Genomic DNA, 13,644 nt, shown 5'->3' on the forward strand with positions numbered 1-13,644 from the left:
GGCTTTCTACTAGATGTTGGAACATTGCTACCTGGACTTGCTTCCATTCAGCCAACAGAGAGAGCATTAGTGAGGTCGGGCACTGATGTTGGGCGATTAGGCCTGGCTCACAGTTGATATTCCAATTCATCACAAAGGTGTTCGATGGGGTTGGGGTCAGGGCTCTGAGCAGGTCAGTCAAGTTCTTCCACACAGAACGACACAACCCATTTCTGTATGCATTGTGCACAGGGGCATTGTCATGCAGAAACAAGGGCTTTCCCCAAACTGTTGCCACAAAGTTAGAAGCACAGAATCGTCTAGAATGTCATTGTATGCTGTAGCGTTACAATTTCCCCTCACTGGAACTAAGGGGCCTAGCCTAAACCATGAACAGACCCAGACAATTATTCCTCATCCACCAAACTTTAGTCGGCACTACGCATTTCGGCAGGTAGTGTTCTCCTGGTATTCGCCAACCCAGATTCGCCCGTTGGTGAAGCCTCGGCCATGGAAACCCAGCTCCCGACAAACAGTTCTTGTGCTGACGTTGCTTCCAGAGGCAGCTTGGAACTTGGTAGTGAGTATTGCAGAGGACAGATGATTTTTACCCGCTAGAGCACTCGGTGGTCCCATTCTGTGTGCTTGTGTGGCCAACCACTTTGTGGCTGAGGCGTTGTTGCTCCTAGACGTTTCTACTTCACAATAACAGCACTTACAGTTGACAGGGGCAGCTCTAGCAGGGCATACATTTGACAAACTGACTTGTCGGAAAAGTGGCATCATATGACGGTGCCACTTCAGTAAGGCCATTCTACTGCCAATGTTTGTCTATGGAGATGGCATGGGTGTGTACAATTTCATACACCTGTGAGCAGGTATGGCACCGCCAAACAATACCATTACTCAAATACACACACACACAACCCTGTATGACATGAGTAGTTTCAAAATGAACAATTCTTTATTCAGATGTAGATTTTTAGCTTACACACCCACACACGACCATGACATTCAACCAACAAAAGACAGCGAGCCACATAATCCACATATAATGCCCTGGGCTTTATTGTCTGATTTTATCGTGAGAGTTCGGTCACTTTTTTTCACACAAAAAAATATATTTTTTCAGCCTCCAGGTGGGACAAGAAAACTTTAAGGATAAATCCTGCCATTGGACTGGGTATTCAGATTGTGACGACACAGACAAGAAGTACTACTAGTAGCACTGTCTTTGTGCCTTACTCTTCACAGAAGAGAACACATAGTTCCCCAAGGGAAGGCACCCGATACTTGTGGTTTTTGGCCTTGCATCCTTCTGGGGAGAAAAGAGAAACGCAGACTTTCTCAATTAGCTAACCCCCTTCAAGATTTTTCTTGTCAGAAATTGGAATGATGATACATGTACAGCAATTTTAACTGTCATTCACCGCCCTTATAACCTATGCATGAACAATTAACAAAATAATGAAGTCTTTCAATACGAAGAAGCTTAATCATCTTTTACCACAAGAAAAATACAAAAATAACAATTCTGTTTACAAAATAAATGGTGTGGGAGGGGGGAGAGATCCCATTGCATGGAAACTAGGGACAAATTATACAAAAGCAGCATTAAATATCAATGAAATTATTAGAAAACAAACAAAAAAATAGTGCTTTGAATCAGAAGCAGCAGGAAGAGACTTCATCCCCAGTTTTGTTACTTGTATCGGGATAACAATGTAAATGGAAGATACCGGGAAGAGATATAACCACACAAAGTAAAGTGAACCAAAGCCGACCTTCTCCTCTGGCTCCCCTCATCCCCAGAGTCTATCTTTATGTCACTATTGAATTCCATATGATCGAAAGAAGTATAGGGACCCAAAAGGGGGAAAACCTGCTTTGTGTTCACAATATACAAAATACCCAGGAGTCCGTAGCTATCTAACATTTACTACAGCACAGGAACCAATGAAGGTACAGTGTACAAATAAACAAAATTAAAAAAAACTGTAAACACAGCACAATAAATAGATAACAGCAGGCTCTGCAACATGCAAGTGATGAAACGTCTTAATTTGAAACTTTCATCTATACAACTCACAAGTTTATCGCTTTTTTTCTTTTCATTCCCAAGTGCAAAACATCACAAATGAATAAGTTTCTGTATTCAAGTAACGTATATACAAGGGGGTATTACAAATATGTAGTTATAGTACAGATACTATTTTGCCATATTCATAATTTACAAGATGTCAATTTTTACTCATTAACAGTAACGAATACAAAAACAAAACAAACATTAAAAAAGCATGAGAGATGAGAATTGCAACAATAAATCCCCACACTTGCCGTGGAAACGTGTCTGTCCGTACTACATATGTAGTCTGTTGTGTGTGTGGAGTCCCGCCTGACGCCATATTTGCATTCCCAATGCTACGATGCACAGCACCTAAAGAGTGAACTCAGAGGGTAGCAGCAGACTCTAAGCAAAGGACTGGTTGTGTAGCAGTGGGTTGGGTAGTGTTGGGGTTGCCTGTCATGGCAGCTAGCTGCACCACCACCACTCTGCTACGTCACCTCCATGGCCACTGTGTTGTCAGTTATACTGTTTAGAGCTTGCTTGTCTTGATTGTGATTATCTCTGGAGGAGGAATACAAACAATGTCAAACTTTTGTTGTAATACACAGCTCCCACTAGACCCATGGCTTAGGCAATCAAGACATGGCACCAGATTCAATATAAAGTGCACTGCTTTTGACCATTTCCCAAAGGGCTGTGGTGAAATGTAGCACACTACAGAGAATAGGGTACCATTTGAGAGACACACATAGTACATCAGTCAGAGAATGTCAACTCATCTCACCTGGATCCTATGTCCATGGTAGAAGCCCCAGTGACCTTGTTGGGCATCTGACAGTTGGTGTTGGCAGCCATCTTTAAGGCAGAGGAGGGCACGGCTCCCAGGGCCCTGGGTATGTGGCGTGTGGTGGTTCCACCCAGGCTGGGGAGGGCAGGGGAGGAGGAGGGGGGGGGAACACTCAGCCGGATGTTATTCGCAATCAGGACCTGAGTGGTGGTGGGGGAGGTGTTTGCAGCATTGTTACCCAGGTGGGTGTGATGGGCATTGGGAGGGAATGTGAGAGAAGAGGCCGTGACGGGGAACGGAGTGGTAGAGGAGTGGTTGGACGAGGGCTGGAGGAAGGTGGGGGTTGATGGAGGAGGGGTGAGAGTCTGGTTGCTGTTAGGGTGGTGGGTGGTGCTGGCCAGGTGTAAGCTCTTGTACACTCCTGAGAGAGATGGGGAAAGACAAAATACATTTACAAGAGATACATTGAACACTTCCTCAATTGAACACTTGACTTGCAATGACTGATATGTGGCCGACTAAGTCAATCTGGATAAGAGCGTCTGCTAAAATTACTAACATTTAACTCCCCAGTCTCATTTATTTCATTTGCTATGAAGTGAACTACAGATCAGCAGTGCTGCTCACCTGAGCCTGGGAGAACCCCGTTGACTCCACTTCCCAGAACCCCCTCCTCCTTGACCTTGAAGGCCATCAGCTGGTCCGTGGTCACCAGGGCAGAGGCAGCAAACTGGGCGCTGGCCGAGTCTAACGTCTTAGAGATTATACACTGGAGGGGAGGGAGGACAGAGAGACCAAGTCAGACATTCTACATACCATTGAAGAAAAAAATTGTCAAAGGAATGATAGTGTTTCCCCTAATATATTTTATGAGGGGGCTAGAGGGCCTGCCTTGCCTTTACAATGGTAGGGGAAACGCTGGGTGAAATAAATACACAGACGGGGCTATTTTGGAGGTCTGTGTGTGGCGTGTGTAAAGGAGTGGTGTCTGACCTGTGTGTTGGGTGGTGGTGTTGCTGTAGATGTTGTAGTAGTAGAGGATGTGTCTGTGTTGGGCTGTGTCTGTTGCTGCTGTTGAATCTGCTCCAGCTGCTGTTTCTGCATCAGGGCCAGCTGCTCCTGGTGCTGCTGGTACTGCTCTGCTGTGAACGCTACACAGATACAGGATAAATGTTATAATACACAAGGGTTATACACACACACACAGGAGAATGAAGAGTGGAGGTAATATGCAGATCCTATATTTCTCCACCAGTCATAGATAATAAAGCAAAGAAATACCTGCACAGTGCACATGGTAGGCTATATGCCGCTCCCATATATCCAAAACGTTTAGTCTTATTGCCTTCTTCAAGGCTGACTGACCTTGTACACTCGTAGCTTGTCATCTAGATCAACATTCAATATCTTCACCAAGCTGGTAAGAAGTACCAGTGGTCTGGCTTTGGCTCCAAGTGAGAACAGGTCTGTGTGTGTCTTGCTGAATTCCACCTCTGGGCAGCCGAGTGTGTATAAGGACCGGTAAAAAGTGTGTGACAATGAGTTCGTTTTGTGTCGCCATATATGCTGATATTCTGGCGAGAGTAAATAGCTGCATGAAACTCAGCAGCTAAGAACATCAAATCGCTAGACTGCCTGTTTGTACAAACATGTCAATAATATATTTTGTGTAAAACATGAAGTTGGTAGGCTAACCCATGAACGAAGGTGATCAATGAGGGGGGAGTGGCAGCGGAGCACTCCACACAGCTGCTACGTAGGCAGCGGAGCGGGCACTTGGCTACGAAAAAAAACAAAACAAAAAAAATATTCACATGCTCAAAAATCTGTATTTTTAGCCTGGGAAAATTGGGATACAGAAACTCTGTATCCGTAGCCACTCCATTATCTAAAAACATTCTCAATACACATCCTACACTTAACCAGCCGCTCTGCTTTGGGAGAAAATCTTTCCAGATTCCATGAGGGGTTTGAGATGGTGCATGTAACCTCTAATCAGGTCACTATCTACACTATGTCAAAGCTTTGACTTGACTGAGTCCATACAAATACATCCTTCAGAACAATTGAGCCTGAAGATTTATTTATCAGGAGAATAACCAGGTTAGCTATAAACTACCTCCGATGGTTGATCTAAGCAAAACAGGTGTCAAAGCCACTGAATTGCCAGAACACACCCTAATCGAACACAAATACGCCTAGTGACATCAAAAGCCGACAAGGTGAACATAAACACAGCAATGCTCACAGGAGCATGTGCATGGCAAAATATGCCTCACCAAAATTGTAATGCAGTTTAATGCCTGGCCAAGCACAACACAAGGGGGTATGAAAAGAAAACGCACATTTTAGCTTTGACATCAAACAGCATTCTAAAACGTACATTCCTGTGAGGTATATTCTGACCTTTAGACACTAACATGACTATCAAGGTTAAACTCCAATCAAGCCAATATTCTAGCTTGAGACACTGCAGTATGCAGCAGACTCCCCCTCTACTCTATGGCCACTGACCCTGACACCCCAGCACCTCTTCTGAATCTATTTATACAACACCTGAGCTAGGAGAACAGGAATTAATGTATTCTCAGGAATGAATGTATTCTAATAAGGACGCATTGTATGAATTAGGGCTGTCCCCAACTTTAAATCTTTGTTGACCAAGATTAGTCTGCCCTTTCGACCAAACAAATGGTAGACATTTTTAAGCATGCATTTTTCATATATAGACACCATATGTCAGCGTTTCCCAAAGCTTGATGATTAGTTGATTATTTGAATGAGCTGTGTAGTGCTAGGGTAAACAATTATTTTGGATGAAATAATTAAGACTAATGACTCAAGAGGGAGCCAGAGATCAAGATAACCAGAAAAAATAATAAACTTGGCGACCCTCCTCCACCCCTTTGCAGATATGAGTTTGTCGCCGGTAATAGGTCACATCAGGGGTCAGCAACCTTTTCATGTGGAGTGCCAATTTACAACTTATATTACTATTTATACCGCTCTGTGAGCCAGTTTTTATTTTCATATGCACATTTTCACGGAACGGTTTAATTTAAAATTAACATTTTGTTTAATTGCTAACTACGTACAAATTGCATGCATATAAAGCCAACAAATAAAAACATTGAAGAAAATATCCTGATAAAAACTATAAATCACACTGGCTACGCATGGAGGTTTGTTCATGTTCTTTCAATCGTATTAAGCCCTCAACTCCGGCTGTCTGCAACCAACTTGAAACATACCAACCATAAACTGGGTCTGGCCAGCAAATCTATAGCAAACTTGCAACATTGTATCGACTATTAGGGGCCCTCAGAGTTTCCCACGCTAGTGAGCTCTGGACAGACAGCTGTACTATCCTATCTTACCCTACCAACGGGACATTAACTCTTGAGGGATAGGGGACAACATTGGGAAGTTTGGATGAAAAGCGTGCCCAGAGTAAACTGCATGTTACTCAGGCCCAGAAGCTAGAATATGCATATAATTAGTAGATTTGGATAGAAAACACTAAAGTTTCCAAAACTGTTAAAAATAATGTCTATGAGTATAACAGAACTCATATGGCAGGCGAAAACCTGAGAAAAAATTCCAACCAGGAAGTGGTTTGTAGTTTTTCAAGACTGGGCCTATTCAGTATACAGTGAGTTAGGTTTCATTTTGCAAGGTTTCATTTTGCACTTCCTAAGGCTTCCACTAGATGTTAACCTGTTGGGGATAGGGGGCAGTATTTGCACGGCCGGATAAAAAAACGTAGCCGATATAATCTGGTTACTACTCCTGCCCAGTAACTTGAATATGCATATAATTGTTTGATTTGGATAGAAAACACCCTAAAGTTTCTAAAACTGTTTGAATGGTGTCTGTGAGTATAACAGAACTCACCTAGCCGATAGAGGTTAACCTGTTATCCTGTTGGGGCTACAGGTTAGCAATGAACCCCGAGTCGGGATTGCTAACAAGGCTGGAAATTCAAAACATCAAAAATCTAATAATTTCAATTTCTCAAACAATCAACTATTTTACACAATTTAAATGATAAACATCTCCTTAATCTAACCACATTGTTCGATTTTCAAAGAGGCTTTACGGCAAAAGCATAAAGTTAGATTATGTTAGGACAGTACATAGCCACAAAAGTACAAACATCCATTTTCAATTCAAGGTCAGGTGTCACCAAAAGCAGAAACCAGCTAGAATTATGCACTAACTTTTGTCAATCTCCATCAGATGACACTCCTAGGACATTATGTTATACAATACATGCATTTTTTGTTCCATCAAGTTCATATTTATATCCAAAAACAGCATTTTACAGTAGCGTGAAATTCAGATTTTTTTCTTCTCTGAAATGCTTCCGGTGAACATAACAAAATTACTATAAGAAAACATTGGTAAATTATAATATTGTCATTCAAAGAATAATATATTATCATCTCGTAATTGCTACCGAATGGCCAGATCTCAAAATAACTTTACTGGGAAATCACATTTTGCAATAAACGGGGTGCTATGCTAAGAACAACAGGCTATGCTATACAGTTAGCATCATCTAAAATCGATAATAACATTGTAAATACCCCCTTACCTTTGATTATCTCCATCAGAAGGCAGGCATCCCAGGTCCGGAAGGCATCCCAGGTCCGGAACAAATGTGGTTTCTTTTGACAAAGTTCATAATTTATGTCCAAATAACACCAAGTACTTAGCGTTCATTATGCTCCCACAAAACGTGGTGGGGGGAGTGTAAAATCACGCCGAAAAGCTAAAAAAACCTATTAAATAATCTATTTACGTCCGTTCAAACATGTCAAATGTTGTTTAGCATTAATCTTTTGGTCCATTTTTAACGTTAAACATCAGTAATATTTTCACACAACCTATCCTATGTCTAGATAAACAATGATGACAAACTCACGCTTCTCAGATTTATGTGCAGGCGCAAAAAAATGAAGTGATGACATGTCAACTTCCTTGGATTCTAATTTGCTCTCTGTTTATCATAGACGCTTCAAACAACTTTATAAAGATCGTTGACATCTAGTGGAAGCCGTAGGTGTTGCGAAATGAATCATTTCTCACTATGGTATCTATAAAACAATGACACTAAATAGTACAGTCACAAAATTCACATTTTTTAAAAATCTATTTTTCACAGGTTTTTGCCTGCAATATGAGTTTTGTTATACTTAGAGACACCATTCAAACTGTTTTAGAAAATTCAGAGTGTTTTCTATCCGAATGTGTTAATAATATGCATATCCTAGCTTCTGAGTTGGTGTAGGAGGCAGTTAAAAATGGGCACATATTTTTTTCAAAATGTCTCAATACTGCCCCCGAGCCCCAACAGGTTATGGCTAGGGGGCAGTATTTTCACGGCTGGATAAAAAACATACCCGATTTAATCTGGTTACCACTCCTACCCAGTAACTAGAATATGCATATACTTATTACATATGGATAGAAAACACCCTAAAGTTTCTAAAACTGTTTGAATGGTGTCTGTGAGTATAACAGAACTCAAATGGCAGGTCAAAACCTGAGAGATTCCTTTACAGGACGTGGCCTGTCTGACCATTTCTTGAACTTCTTTTCCATCTCTATCTTTTACTAAGGATCTCTGCTCTAACGTGACACTTCCTACATCGTCCATAGGCGCTCAGAGCCCGGGAAAAAACAGAATGTCGTCATCCCAGCCCCAGGCTGAAACACATTATCGCCTTTCTCAAGTGGCCGATCAAGGGACTCTGGGCTTAGGCGCGTGACCCGACCGCCCCCGCCTTTGTGATTTTTTCCTCTGTTTGCCGAAAAGGAGATTCCCTGTCGGAATATTATCGCTTTTCTACGAGAAAAATGTCGTAAAAATTTATTTTAAACAGCGGTTGACATGCTTCGAAGTACGGTAATGGAATATTTATAATTGTTTTGTCACGAATTACGCCATGCGCACGACCCTTCTTTACCATTTCGGATAGTGTCTGGAACGCACGAACAAAACGCCGCTATTCGGATATAACGATGGATTATTTTGGACCAAACCAACATTTGTTATTGAAGTAGCAGTCCTGGGAGTGCATTCTGACGAAGACAACAAAAGGTAATCAAACTTTTATAATAGTAAAGCTGATATTGGTGAGTGCTAAACTTGCTATTTTAAAATCGGACATATCGAGTGCATAGAGGAGGTCTGTATCTATAATTCTTAAAATAATTGTTATGCTTTTTGTGAACGTTTATCGTGAGTAATTTAGTAAAATGTTAGCGAATTCCCCGGAAGTTTGCGGGGGGTATGCTAGTTCTGAACGTCACATGCTAATGTAAAAAGCTGGTTTTTGATATAAATATGAACTTGATTGAACAAAACATGCATGTATTGTATAACATAATGTCCTAGGGTTGTCATCTGATGAAGATCATCAAAGGTTAGTGCTGCATTTAGCTGTCTTCTGGGTTTTTGTGACATTATATGCTAGCTTGAAAAATGGGTGTCTGATTATTTCTGGCTTGGTACTCTGCTGACATAATCTAATGTTTTGCTTTCATTGTAAAGCCTTTTTGAAATCGGACAGTGTGGTTAGATAAAGGAGAGTCTTATCTTTAAAATGCTGTGAAATAGTCATATGTTTGAAAAATTGAAGTTTTTGTATTTTAGAGGAGTTTGTATTTCGCGCCACGCCCATCATTGGATATTGGAGCAGGTGTTCCGCTAGCGGAACGTCTAGATGTAAGAGGTTAACAGTCTTTATAAAGTTGTTTCAGGCTTCTATGGTGAACAGAGGGCGAACAAAGGAAGTTGTTGACTCAATTGCGCGCTTTCACGTGAGTGGTAGCTGTGTTCCATTACATTTTTGAAGACATTTGAATCGTCCGGTTGGAATATTATTGAAGTTTTATGTTAAAAAGGCCCTAAAGATTGATGCTATACATCGTTTGACATGTTTCTACGAACGGAAATATAACTTGTGTTGACTTTTCGTTGTGACATTTTCGGTGCGCTTCCTACATTTGGAGTAGCTTACTGAACACGCTAACAAAGAGGTCATAACTGATGGATGATAATGGACTTTATCGAAGTAAACAACATTTGTGGACCTGGGATTTCTAGGAGTGCATTCTGATGAAGATCAAAGGTAAGTGAATATTTATAATGCCATTTATGATTTTAGATGACTCCAAAATGGCGGGTAACTGTATTGCCTGCTGTTGTTTTCTGAGCGCAGTACTCAGATTATTGAAAGTGTGCTTTCCCTGTGAAGCTTTTGAAATCTGTCACAGTGGTTGCATTAAGGAGATGTTTATCTATAATTCTTTGAATAACATTTTAATATTTTATCAACGTTTATGATGAGTATTTCTATAAATTGATGTGCTCATTCACCGGAAGTTTTCGGAGGAAAAGCATTTCTGAACATTACGGGCCAATGTAAATGGGGTTTTTGGATATAAATATGAACTTTATCAAGCAAAACATAAATGTATTGCTTAACATGAAGTCCTATTAGTGCCATCTGATGAAGATCAAAGGTTAGTGCTTAATTTTAGCTGTATTTCTGTTTTTTGTGACGCCTGTCCTTGCTTGGAAAATGGCTGTGTGGCTTTTATTTTTTTAGGCACGGTCCTAACATAATCTAATGTTTTGCTTTCACCGTAAGGTGAAATTCGGACAATGTGGTTCGATTAACCTCTCTAGGGTAGGGGGCAGTATTTTCACGGCCGGATGAAAAATGTACCCAAATTAAAACGGCCTACTACTCGGGCCCAGGAACTAGAATATGCATATTATTAGTAGATTTGGATAGAAAACACTGAAGTTTCTAAAACAGTTTGAATGATGTCTGTGAGTATAACAGAAATATCTAACCAAGAAGTGAGAATTCTGGTGCTTGTAGTCCTTTCAAGTCATTGCCTATCGAACACACAGTGACTTAGGGTTCATTTTGCACTTCCTAAGGCTTCCACTAGACGTCAGTCTTTAGAAAGTTGTTTGAGGCGTCTATGATGAACAGAGAGTGAACAGAGGAAGTTGGAAGTTGTTTACTCAGGAAGGTACTGGCGTTCATTGGCGCGCGTTCACGAGAGTTAGCTGTGTTCCAAAACGTTTTTCAAGACATTGCAATCGTCCGGTTGGAATATTATTGAAGTTCTAAGTGATAAAGGCCCTAAAGATGGATGCTATACAACGTTTGACATGTTTGAACGAACGTAAATATAACTTTTTTACTTTTCGTCGTGACATTTTCCATGCGCTTCCTACTCTTGGAGTAGCTAACTGAACGCGCTAACAACAAGGAGCTATTTGGACATAAATTATGGACTTTATCAAACAAATTAACATTTATTGTGGACCTGGGATCCCTGGAAGTGCCTTCTGATGAAGATCATCAAAGGTAAGTGAATATTTCTAATGCTATTTATGATTTTAGATGACTCCAAAATGGCGGGTATCTGTATTGCCTAATGTATTTTTCTGAGCGCAGTACTCAGATTATTGCATAGTGAGCTTTCCTCGTGAAGCTTTTTTGAAATCTGTCACAGCGTTTGCATAAAGGAGATATTCATCTATAATTCTTTGAAGAACAATTTAATATTTTATCAACGTTTATGGTGAGTATTTTTGTAAATTGTGCTGATTCACCGGAAGTATTGGAGGCAAAATATTTTCTGAACATCACGCACCAATGTAAAATGGGGTTTATGGATATAAATATGAACTTTATCGAACAAAAAATGCATGTATTGTGTAACATGATGTCCTAGGAGTGTCATCTGATGAAGATCGTCAAAGGTTAGTGCATAATTTTAGCTGGTTTTCTGGTTTTTGTGATGCCTGTCCTTGCGAGGAAAATGGCTGTGTGCTTTTTCTTGTTGGAACTGTCCTAACATAATCTAACTTTATGCTTTCGCCATAAAGCCTTTTTGAAATCGGACAATGTGGTTACATTAACCTCTTGGGGCTATGTGGGACGCTAGCGTGCCACCCGTGGTGCACCCTATCAACAGCAGGTGCATTTCAAGAGCGGCAAATTTGAAACCAAATAAATGTCAAAATTCAAATTTTTCAAACATACAACTATCTTACACCCTTTGAAAGATAAACATCTCCTTAATCTAACCACGTTGTCCGATTTCAAAAAGGTTTTACGGCGAAAGCATAAAGTTAGATTATGTTAGGAGAGTACATTGACAATAGCTGTGTGTAATGTTTTGTCAATTCAAAGACAGGGTCACCAAAACCATAAAACCAGCTAAAATGATGCACTAACCTTTTACAATCTCCATCAGATGACACTCCTAGGACATTATGTTAGACAATGCATGCATTTTTAGTTCTATCAAGTTCATATTTATATCCAAAAACAGCGTTTTACTATGGCATTGATGTTGAGGAAATCGTTTCCCTCCAATAACCGGCAGTCAAGTCAGCACCACAAATTAAATAATTAAAATTAGAAAACATTGGTAAAATATTATATTGTCATTTAACCTCTATGGGCTAGGTGGGACGCTAGCGTGCCACCCGTGGTGCACTCCATCAACAGCAGGTGCATTTCAAGAGCGGCAAATTTGAATCCAAATAAATGTCAAAATTCAAATTTTTCAAAAATACTACTATTTTACACCATTTGAAAGATAAACATCTCCTTAATCTAACCACGTTTTACGATTTCAAAAAGGTTTTACGGCGAAAGCATAAATTTAGAGTATGTTAGGACAGTACATTTACAAGAGTTGTGTGTAATGTTTTGTCAAGTCAAAGACAGGGTCACCAAAACCATAAAACCAGCTAAAATGATGCACTAACCTTTTACAATCTCCATCAGATGACACTCCTAGGACATTATGTTAGACAATGCATGCATTTTTAGTTCTATCAAGTTCATATTTATATCCAAAAACAGCGTTTTACTATGGCATTGATGTTGAGGAAATCGTTTCCCTCCAATAACCGGCAGTCAAGTCAGCGTCACAAATTAAATAATTAAAATTAGAAAACATTGGTAAAATATTATATTGTCATTTAAAGAATTATAGATTTACATCTCTTGAACGCAATCAACTTGCCAGATTTAAAAATAACCTTACTGGGAAATCACACTTTGCAATAATCTGAGCACTGCGCCCAGAAAAATACGCGTTGCGATACAGACTAGACGTCATGTTGGGGAGATCTAAAATCGAAAATACTATGTAAATAATCCATTACCTTTGATTCTCTTCATCAGATGTCACTTCCAGGTATCACAGGTCCATAACGAATGTAGTTTTGTTCAAAAAAGCTCATCATTTATGTCCAAAAATCTCTGTCTTGTTAGCACATGATCTAAGCCAGCCGGACTTCTCGTCATGAACGAGGGGAAAAAATATATTCAATATATTCAATCGTTCAAACATGTCAAACGTTGTATAGCATAAATCATTAGGGCCTTTTTTAACCAGAACATGAATAATATTCAAGGTGGACGAATGCATACTCTTTTATAACGTATTGGAACGAGGGTACCCAACATGAACTCGCGCGCCAGGTGTCTAATGGGACATCATCGTTCCATGGCTCTTGTTCGGTCAGATCTCCCTCCAGAAGACTCAAAACACTTTGTAAAGGCTGGTGACATCTAGTGGAAGCAATAGGAAGTGCCAAAATATTCCTCAGCCCCTGTGTTTTTCAATGGGATAGGTTTAAAGTCAATACAACACATCAGGTATCCACTTCCTGTCAGAAAATGTCTCAGGGTTTTGCCTGCCAAATGAGTTCTGTTATACTCACAGACACCATTCAAACAGTTTTAGAAACTTTAGAGTG

The 13,644-nt window shown here is 40.1% G+C and overlaps 1 protein-coding gene across 4 annotated transcripts in view; it reads right to left on the minus strand.

The window, feature by feature from the left end:
- Positions 1-1,023: 1,023 nt before the first annotated feature.
- LOC106590037 (enhancer of polycomb homolog 1) overlaps positions 1,024-13,644 on the minus strand; it is a 136,628-nt gene continuing 124,007 nt past the window's right edge. For all 4 annotated transcript variants that reach the window (XM_045710952.2, XM_045710953.2, XM_045710951.2 and 1 more), the window contains 4 exons: positions 3,828-3,985; positions 3,462-3,603; positions 2,832-3,255; positions 1,024-2,608 (listed from right to left, as the gene is read on the minus strand). In XM_045710952.2, coding sequence (XP_045566908.2) covers positions 2,536-2,608; positions 2,832-3,255; positions 3,462-3,603; positions 3,828-3,985 — 797 coding nt within the window. In that variant the 3' untranslated portion in view covers positions 1,024-2,535. The remainder of the gene's footprint in view (positions 2,609-2,831; positions 3,256-3,461; positions 3,604-3,827; positions 3,986-13,644) is intronic.

The sequence above is a fragment of the Salmo salar genome, chromosome 29 (genome assembly GCF_965601325.2).
Source record: "Salmo salar chromosome 29, fSalSal1, whole genome shotgun sequence".
Taxonomy (NCBI): domain Eukaryota; kingdom Metazoa; phylum Chordata; class Actinopteri; order Salmoniformes; family Salmonidae; genus Salmo; species Salmo salar.